General features: G+C 63.0%; 1 protein-coding gene across 1 annotated transcript in view; it reads left to right on the top strand.

Annotated features, from left to right (window-relative positions):
* Positions 1-9809, top strand: part of ARID3A (AT-rich interaction domain 3A) — a 45030-nt gene that overhangs the window by 33008 nt on the left and 2213 nt on the right. The window contains exons 8-12 of the mRNA XM_004716997.1: positions 3274-3346; positions 5544-5727; positions 6278-6525; positions 8040-8321; positions 9038-9133. Of these exons, the coding sequence (XP_004717054.1) occupies positions 3274-3346; positions 5544-5727; positions 6278-6525; positions 8040-8321; positions 9038-9133 (883 nt within the window). The remainder of the gene's footprint in view (positions 1-3273; positions 3347-5543; positions 5728-6277; positions 6526-8039; positions 8322-9037; positions 9134-9809) is intronic.

The following is a 9809-nucleotide window of genomic DNA, read 5'->3' as shown; positions in this document are numbered from 1 at the left end:
TGGGTGGACTGGCCCCGTGGGGAGCCTCAGGCTGTGAGTCAGCACCGCCCTGCGGCCCTGGAATTGGAGGTGAGTGTTTGGGTCTGACTGTACTTGCCCACTTCTAGACACCAGGGCAAAGCCGACAGACACCCCCATCCCGCCCCAGAGGCAGCCTGTGGTGTTCAGGGCTGGGGGACGATCGATCGTGCGACGAAGCTGATGGCAGGGGAGTGGCCGGTGGGCTCAGAAGGGCCCACGGGAGGTAGAGGGGGCTGTGGATGGGGAGCTGTGGTGTTGGTGGGGGATACGGTACGGGGGCCGTGGTCTAGGGGCTGCGTATGGGATGGTGTTGGACAAGGGGCTAGAGTAGGAGGGCGCTCTATAAGGAGTTGGAGTGTGGGCAGTGTGCTGTCGGGGCTGTGGTGTAGGGGATGGAGTATGAGGGCTGTGGTGTAGGGTGTGTGGTGTAGGGAATGGACTGTATGAGTTGTGGTATAGGGGATGGAGTGTGGGGGCTGTGGTGTAGGGATGGAGTGGTGGTGGACAGGCAGGAATTGGGGAAAGAGTGGAAAGGACCATTCACCCAGCTGACCAGCCTAGGCAGAGGCCCCTCCAGGAGAAGCTGGGGGCAGGAGTGGTCATGTGGCGCTCAGCCTACCGGGAGATGGTGGGCGCTACGTGGTCCGGAGCAGAGGGTCCTGACACCCCCCCAGCACCACCCCCACCCGCACCCCCGTCACCCTTCCTTCCAGCAGGCCGGGGTCTGGGAGCAGGGGCTTCTTTCTCCCGTGGGCTGAGCGGGGGCATTCTGCAGGCTCCAGCCCTGGTTGGTTGCAGGGGGGGCCTCACCTGGGGTCCTGGGTGGGGACCCCTGTGGGCTGACGGGTGAACTCCGACAGGCCCTGCCTTTCTCCTGTGGAGCCCCTGCTGGTTTCGAACTGCTGACCTTGTAAAGTGCACTGTGTGTGGACGGATGTGGGCGGCTGGCTCTGTGGCCTGGGTCCACTTCCTGCCAGCTCTGAGCGCTGATCCAGAGGGCCTGGACACCACCCCCAGCTCCCTCAGCTGGGAGGGCAGCCGCCCACAGGGGACAGCACTGCTGACCCCCGAGCCCAGGCCCTAAGCCACCCCACCCCTGGGGCCACTGGGGGCCTGCAGCCCCGTTTATGGCTCTGCTTCAATGCCAGCCCCACAGGGGTTGCCACACTCTGCTATGGCCTGACCACCTCCCGTCTGGTCTTGGGCAAGGTGACCAGACGGGACAGTCTGATTTTAACAATTTTCTCCGCGTCCCGCGGCATTTTAAGAAAGTCCCGGCTTTGGGGAAGCATGCACGATGAGCTCGGGTATACCACATGGCTGTTCCGCCAGGATGTGTTTTATCAATGCCCCACTTTTGTCCCGCTTTACCAATGCTAAAATCTGGTCACCTTAGTCTTGGGGGTGCTGGCCCTGCCCCCAACATTGCAGCATTGACGCCAGCCGGATGCCCGAGGTCCAAGTGTGGGGAGGGCCCTCTTCCCAGGGGTCCAGTGACAGGGGCAAGGAGGGGTGGACTTCGGTCTCCCAGGCGTCCTGGGTCCAGTCCACCTCCTCCGAGTGTGGCTTCCTGCCTTCTCTGCGTTCTCAGGACACCGGCCACATAGGGCCTCCCCAAACCTGGTGCTCTCACTCATGGACTCATGGGCCCTCCCTCGCTGGCCCAGGCGACCGTCCCCTGGGACGTCCCTGGCCGAGAAAGCCCACGCCTACCCCAGGGGCCTCCACCAAGCAGCTGTGAGTGTCCCAACCCTAGGGGACCTTAGGGGACCCCAGGGCCAGCAGTGTCCCTCCTGAACCGCCCCTCTGAAATCCCAGGCATCCAGCGGGAGGGGCTGGCAGGGCAGTGGCCAGTGCCAGTGAGAGAGTGGGCATGGAGGGCCTCCAGAGGCAGAGCAGGGCCTGCGTCTGGTTCAGCAGAGCCGAGGGCAGGCCAGCAGGAATGGGTGTGTCCGTGCCTGTGAGATGCTGACCACCCGTCCAGCACGTCCACTGCAGGGCTGGGCAAGCCAGGCCTCCGTGGCTACTGTAAATCAAGACAGGAATGTGGGCTGGTCAGTTGTCCTTGGGAGGGCGGTCGGGCGGGCGGGAACAGAGGTCCCAGGTGGCCCTAGGCCACCTTGACCACGCAGTGCTGGGTGGACCCCTGCCCCGCCTGTCCCCACTGTGCACATGGGCAGACCAAGGCCCAGGGAGAGCAGGGTGGTCAAGGGAGGCCGGGACCCAGGGTCCCCCAGGCGGTGACCAGAACCCTAGTCCAAATGAGGGATCGAGAAAGTGTCCCAACCCAGGCTTAATTGGTGGTTCCAAGACTCCCCCACCCTCACCCCCACCCCACAGTCCTGAGTCTGGGCGGTGGCATTCCCCAGAGCTTAATTTAAAGCCCAGTGTCAGCCTGCCCCTCCCCCGGCTCCCTGACTCCCCCCCCTCTAATTATCTCTGCCGCTTCCCTCACGCACTATCACCCCCACCCACGGCTGCCGCCCGCCATGCCCACCACCTGCACCTGGGAGCTGCGGCTCAGCAGGAAGAGGGTGCCCTGCCTGTCAACACCCCAGCTGAGCCCACTCCCCTTGGTCCCTTACTCTTCCTACCGTGGGGAAACTGAGTCACGGGGTCACATGCCCGGGGCTGGCATCCAGCAGCCCGGAGTGGCCTCTCTGCCCCAACACCTCAGTTTCTTCATCTGCAAAATAGGGGCTGACCATCCAAGGCAGGTCACCTGTGTGTGACTTGGGGGCGGGGGGGGGGGTGCCACCTAGAGGTCACCCGTCTGTGACAGCAGATTACCTGTGTCCCCTGCACACAGTCTTTACCCTGGGCCCCAGCATGTGACCTTATTTGGAGTTGGGTCCCTGACAGTGGCCGGCTGGGGCAAGTGGGCCCTAGCCCCGTGACGGGGTCTCTGTGGTCAGAGGGGACCAGGACTGCCCGAGGGAGGCCTGCAACCACAGAGGCAGAGCCAGGAGGGATGTGGCCACAAGCGCAGGGGCCAGGAGACCAGGCCGCGCCCCCCTGCTGGCCTCCGGTCTGAGTGTCCGGTCCCTTGTCCTGTGCTCACCTCATGGGACTTTGTCGTGGGGACCCTCCCTGGGCACCTGGCCTCAGGGTGCCTTCTGCAATGGCTCTGGGGCCACCATGTCCCATCTGAGCTGTAGGGAGACGGCCCAGGGAAGGGCCTGCCGTGCCATGGGTGGGGGGGATGCGCACCTGAGCCCGGTCCCACTAACGCCCCTCCCCCTACCCTCCCAGCTCTACGAACTGGATGGGGACCCCAAGAGGAAGGAATTCCTGGACGACCTGTTCAGCTTCATGCAGAAGCGAGGTGGGTACCCCCCACCCCTGCTGAGAGCGGCCCGCGGCGCTGAGCTGCCTACGGCCCCTTCGAGAGGGGGAAACTGAGGCCCACAGGTCATGGAGCTCCTGAGCCCCCCAGCAGCCGGACGGGGCATGGCCAGCCCTGGGCCGTCTCTGCTTTGTCTGGGGCCTCTGGCTGCCCCTCCCCCCACCAGCTTCTGTAAACAGCCAGCCTGGAGGGAAAGATGAAAGGAGGGGCCGCCTCTCACACACACACACACACACACACACACACGCGCGCTGCCCAGCAGCCTGGGGTTAACCCCTCCAGAGCGGGGGGCAGAGGAATCAGGATAGCTGAATGGGCCCCCCCTTGGTGTTATCAGCCAGGCCCAGCCCTGGCCTTGGCCCTGCTGCTCCCCCTGTGTCCGGAGAGCCCCCTCCCTCCCTCTCTTGTTATCATCTGTTCCCTCCTGGAGCCCCTTCCCCGAGCCAGTCCACCGTGTGGCCACTGCCCGGTCCAGGGACTGGGGTCCAAGCATGAGGGGCTGCCCCAGAGTGGGAGCAGGGCAGGGGCTACCAAGTCTTTGGTGCGGCTCGTGACCACACAGGGCCTCGAAGGTCAGTGTCCAGACAGCCTTGCCTCCCTCACCATGGAAGCCAGGATCCAACAAACTCCTATGCACCCCTCAAAACCCCAGCTTCAATGCCCTCTCTTCCCCTGCCATCACTGCGGATCCCTCTGTGACTGGGGCCCCCTGGGCTGGAGAGCGCCTCCAGCCCCCACCCTCACCCCAACACCAAGTCCAGCATACGTTTCAGCTAGAGGGGGAGTAATCTAACACACATAACTCTACACCTACACACATATAGAGATATACACACATACAGTCATCTACACAGATACACACAGACACATACGTACACAGTTACATACACACACACCCAGACAGACACAGACATATACACAGATACACAAACACACACACACAGACATACACAGATACATACACACGAACAGGTCCAGCACCTGCTGGACCAGCGCCCTGAGGGTCCCTGGCAGCGCCCCTTCCACCGGTGCCCTTCCTCCTTCAGTGCCACTCCCGGTGGCCCCTTCTGGTCTTGCCAGGGCAGAGGCAGCCTGCATCCATCCATGGGGGTGGGACCGGCCATCTTCCCCTCCCCCAGCTGGAGCTGCTTGCTTGGGACCCTGAGGGTGTGGGAGGTGGTGCCGGTGGGACCCCAGCAAGCCCATCCCCCGTTTAAGCTGGACCCTGCTAGCTATAGGTGATCCCATGGGGGCAGCCTCCTTCTGGTGGGGCTGCTGGGCCCTGAGGACCTCGGAGGGGTGGGGAGGTGGGGGGTGCTACGGAGGAGTGGCAGGAGGAAGGGGCTGGGGTATCAGGGAAATGAGGGTGGAGGTCAGGGATGGACAAGGGGCCCCGGGGTGGGGTCATCGTCAGGGAAATGAGGGTGGAGGTCAGGGATGGACAAGGGGCCCCGGGGTGGGGTCATCGTCAGGGAAATGAGGGTGGAGGTCAGGGATGGACAAGGGGCCCCGGGGTGGGGTCATCGTCAGGGAAATGAGGGTGGAGGTCAGGGATGGACAAGGGGCCCCGGGGTGGGGTCATCGTCTGAGCGTTTCAGATAACCCCCCTCCCTCCCCAGGCCAGCCCCCTTCCCCCCTACACCAGGTAGCTCTCCACCCTCCCTGGGCGGCCCCCATGCCCTATGCTGCTGCAGCAGCAGTGTGGTTTGGCCAGCCCTCCCCCAGGGGTGCTAGGCTCCGGGCTGGGAGGCCAGCCCTGGAGCTCCAAGCAGCTTGGGCAGCTGCTGTGGCTGGGGATGGACGTGGGCCTGGTCTCTCCTGTGGGTCCCCAGCAGGCCCTGGTATCTCCTCTCCACTGCTGCCCCACCCGAGCCTCGCTCGCCCAGTGATCCAGACCCCAGCTAGGTAAACTGAGGCCTGGAGGAGATCCCAGGCAGGCAGCAGAGTCCAGATCCCAGCTGGGGAGACTCAGGCACAGTGGGGTCCCAGGCAGGCAGCAGAGCCCTCTCCTCAGTCCTCTCCCGGGCAGCTCTGACCCAGTCCCACCTCAGGGGACACGTGGCCAGACGGGGGGACATGGCGGAGGTCTCCTCGGAAAGGGGCTCTGACAGCAAGCAGGTGGAGACAGGGGTGCTCCTCTGGGGGCCGGGCCTCACCCACACACACCCCCCTGCAGGCACGCCGGTGAACCGCATCCCGATTATGGCCAAGCAGGTGCTGGACCTGTTCATGCTGTATGTGCTAGTGACAGAGAAGGGCGGCCTCGTGGAGGTCATCAACAAGAAGCTGTGGCGGGAGATCACCAAGGGCCTCAGCCTGCCCACCTCTATCACCAGCGCCGCCTTCACCCTGCGCACCCAGTGAGTGGCTCCCAGGCGCCAAGTCCTGCCCACCCGCTTTCCCCAGGACGTCCAGCTTGAGAGGGGGCGTTGGGGGGCGTGGTTAAGCACCTGGCCCTCGCCGAGAGCTAGGAAGCTGAAGCCCTCGGAGCGGCTCTGAGGGAGCAGGGCCTGGCCATGCGCTTCTGCAGAACATGACAGTGTCCAACACGCGTGTGCAGGGCCTGTCCGAGGAAGGGTGTCTGAGTGTGTCTTCAGTGTGCGTCTCCGTGCCTGAGTGTGTCTACGTGTGTCACCGCGTGTGTGTGTGTGTGTGTGTGTGTGTGTGTGTGTGTCTGAGCGTCTGTGTGTGTATGAAATGAATAGGAGTCAGCAGACCTGGACGAACATGGATGAGGAAGAAAGGCCGGGCCACGGAATTGGAAAACTCGTCTGCGGGAACCCCCAGGCCGGTCTCGAGACGGTGTGGGGCGGCCAGGGCCTGGCCGACGGCGGCTTGTAGGAGCAATATCAGTCATGGGGGGGTGAGGATACGAGAGCCCGGGGTCACCTCTCTGCCGCCCGCCCGCAGGTACATGAAGTACCTGTACCCCTACGAGTGTGAGAAGCGTGGCCTCAGCAATCCCAGCGAGCTCCAGGCCGCCATCGACAGCAACCGGCGCGAGGGCCGGCGCCAGGGCTTCGGGGGCTCACTGTTCACCTACTCACCAGGCGGGGCCCACAGCATGCTGTCCTCGCCCAAGCTGCCCATGTCCTCCCTGGGCCTGGCCGCTGGTACCAATGGCAGCTCCATCACCCCAGCCCCAAAGATCAAGAAAGGTGAGAGGCTGGGGGGACCTGGGTGCGCTCCCGCCCCAGGTGTGGGAGCCCAGCTCTGGATCACCAAGATGACAGGCCCCGAGGTGGCAGAGGGAACCGCCTTCAGCAGTCCGAGAGTGCGGCCAGGGCAGACATTGCTGATCCATCACTGTATTAGTCTGGGTACTTTGGAGAAACAAATCCACGGCGACTCACGTATAAGAGAGAGTTTTATGCAAAGAAAATGTGCATCACGAAAACATCCCAACCCAATGCTGCCCAAGCCCACAAGTCCAACATTAACCCATACCCAACACCAGTCCACAAAGTCCTTCACCTCACAAAACAGAGGCAATGATGCCGACTGCAGGAGGAAAGCTGAATCCGTGAACATGTAAGCATCTCAGCACTGGCAGGGGTCTCCACACGGCTGCTCCAGCACCCAGGGCTGCATCGGGATAGGTCCATGCGGCTTCTCCTTGGGGATGTCTTGGAGGAAGTCGATCTTGCAAGCTGAAGCAGGGAGCTGCTAAGGCAGCTGCACCCGATACAACCATCACAAAACAAGAGACCTGAGAACTAGAAAGGCGAGGCTTCACCACCCATTTATCCCTCCACCTTTCAACCAGCCCCACATGTGATTATCGTCCAGGCTGGCACAATTAACTAACTCAATCACCATCCCGTGGCCCTGCATCTACCCACGGCAGACAGTCACAACCACTCTCCTCCCACGGCACACACGGCTAACCACTTAGCCCTGGGCCCTGGCAGGCATCACTGAGACAGCGTTTTCCACTAGTTCCTTCACAAGGAGCCTTGGCTCGGTGGGCTAAGCATTGAGCTGCTGACCGTTCACATGCAGGAGAACGACGAAGCAGCTGCCCCGGGGCAGATAGACAGCCTCGCTCTGTAGGGTTTCTCAGGCTGTGAACCTGGAGGGGAGCCTCATCTCTCTATGGATCAGCTGGTGGGTCTGAACCGCGGAGCTTGCTGTCAGCAGCCCCACGCCTAACCCAAAGCGCCACCAGGACATTGAGAAGCTGGCTTCTGCCAGCCTGTGCCTGTGGCAGGCATTATTAATAAATCATGGCTCCCCAGTCCCACACCGAGGCAGGCACGACCCATTGAGTGTGTCCTCACTCCTCCCGGGGCAGGCAAGACTAATTGTGCCCACCGTCTCAGCATACCCCGGCCCCTCTGCACCCACCAGCAGTGGATCAAACTAGCCTCTCAGCCGGTCCCAAAGTGTGCTTGGCTCTCTTTGTGAACACAGGGGGGGCATGAGCCCTTGTAGATCTGCTGGGAGGGGGCAGAGTGGAGGCTTCCTCGCATGCACGAAGGTTTGCCCGCTAGCGACCGCCAGCTCCGCCCGAGGCAGACATCACCAATCTATCCCGGAGGGCCTGGGGTGTTATGTGTGCCCGCTTTCCCGGAAAGGGGTGAGCACCCTGGTCGGTGGCGGTCTTCAATCAGGGTGCACGTTCCCGCCGCCCCGGGCCACTCTGGACACTCACGCTCTTTCCCCTCCCCAGAGGAGGATGCGGCCATCCCCATCACGGTGCCAGGGCGGCTGCCCGTCTCCCTCGCCAGCCACCCCGTGGTGGCGGCGCAGGCCGCTGTGCAGGCAGCGGCAGCAGCGGCCCAGGCAGCCGCCCTGGAGCAGCTCCGAGAGAAGCTGGAGTCCGGGGAGCCCCCCGAGAAGAAGATGGCCCTGGTGTCCGATGAGCAGCAGAGGTTCATGCAGCGAGCTCTGCAGCAGAACTTCCTGGCCATGACTGCGCAGCTGCCCATGAGCATCCGGATCAACAGCCAAGGTGCGTGCCCGACCCCGCGCTCCCGCCCTGCAGAGCAAGCGCACAGGGGAGACTTGGGCGGCTGCGGGGTCTGCGTGCGGGCCGGGTGCCCGCCTTGCCCACCACGGAGCAGAGCACCAAGGGGTGGCCCAGGGCGGGGGGCACGCATAGGTTGAGCGCACCACTGTCCTGGCCGCTGCTGAGTGCCCATTCTGACCCGAGCAGACGCCCGGGGACATGTCTGCGGCCGACAGCCAGCCGAGGGCAGACTGCTTGCGGGCAGCCAGCTGTGTGGGTCAGCTCGGCGGCGGGGACACGGCGGACCGGCTGGTGGCCTCCGGGTCGGGAGGCAGACGGGAAGCAGGTGGTGGCCCGGGATGTGTCTGGGACGTGTTATTTGTGGTCAGGAGCTGTGAGTCACTTCTGACTCACAGTGACCCGATGTACAACAGGCCGAAGCCCCACCCTGCGGGCCCTGCCCCAGCCTCGCAGTCATGCCTGTGCCGAGCCCATGGTTGGCCTCACGTCCCCTTAGGAGCCTTCCAACTGGGGACTGGTCTCTCTTGACCACATGTCCAAAGTCCGCGAGTCGAAGTCTCGCTGCCATTGCCTCTGGAGCACTCTGGGCATACCTCTTCCTGGACAGATCTGTCTGTCCCCTTAGCGTCCGCAGGCCGGTCAGGCTTCCCTGCCGGCGGCACCAGAGTTCCAATGGGTGGTTTGTCTTCTCCCCGCAGCCTCCGACAGCCGCCAGGACGCAGCCGTGCACCTGAGCACCAACGGCAGCAGCAGTATTAGCATGTCCGTCGAGATCAACGGTGTCATGTACACAGGTGGGGCCTGGGCCACATCTCCCCATGGGCGCGGGCCGGGCTGCCCGGGGCTGAGACCACAGCAGAGGGCTTCTCAGGCTAGGTGGTCAGGGGCAGGGCCCTTCCCCCGACAAGAATCCGGACACACTTACCTGCACGGTGCGTTCCAGCCCACCAGCCGGTCTGTGGGAGGAGGGGAAGGCTGCCCGTTCCCCTCAAGAGTTACAGTCTCAGAACCCAACAGGGGCAGTTCTAATCTGCCCTGTGGGGCTGCTGTGAGTCAGGTTGGACTCCAGGAAGCCTGTGAGGGAGCCTGCTCTGCGTGGTGATCAGCACACAGTGCCCACTGCCCCCCATCCATCAGTCTTTCCACCTGTGTGGGGTCCCTGAGGCTGTAGTGAGAGAGAGATGGTGGATTACTCCATGTGAGTGTGAGTGTGAGAGATGGCGTATTACTCCGTGTGAGTATGAGAGATGGTGGATTCTCCATGGGGGTGAGATGGTGCATTACTCCATGTGAGTGTGAGTGAGAGATGGCGTATTACTCCGTGTGAGTATGAGAGATGGTGGATTACTCCATGTGAGTGTGAGTGAGAGATGGCGTATTACTCCGTGTGAGTATGAGAGATGGTGGATTACTCCATGTGAGTGTGAGTGAGAGATGGTGCATTACTCCATGTGAGTGTGAGAGATGGTG

Source organism: Echinops telfairi, unplaced genomic scaffold (genome assembly GCF_000313985.2).
Source record: "Echinops telfairi isolate 266 unplaced genomic scaffold, ASM31398v2 ScPeMD7_7459;HRSCAF=8497, whole genome shotgun sequence".
Lineage (NCBI taxonomy): Eukaryota > Metazoa > Chordata > Mammalia > Afrosoricida > Tenrecidae > Echinops > Echinops telfairi.
This window is presented reverse-complemented; position numbering and strand designations above follow the sequence as displayed.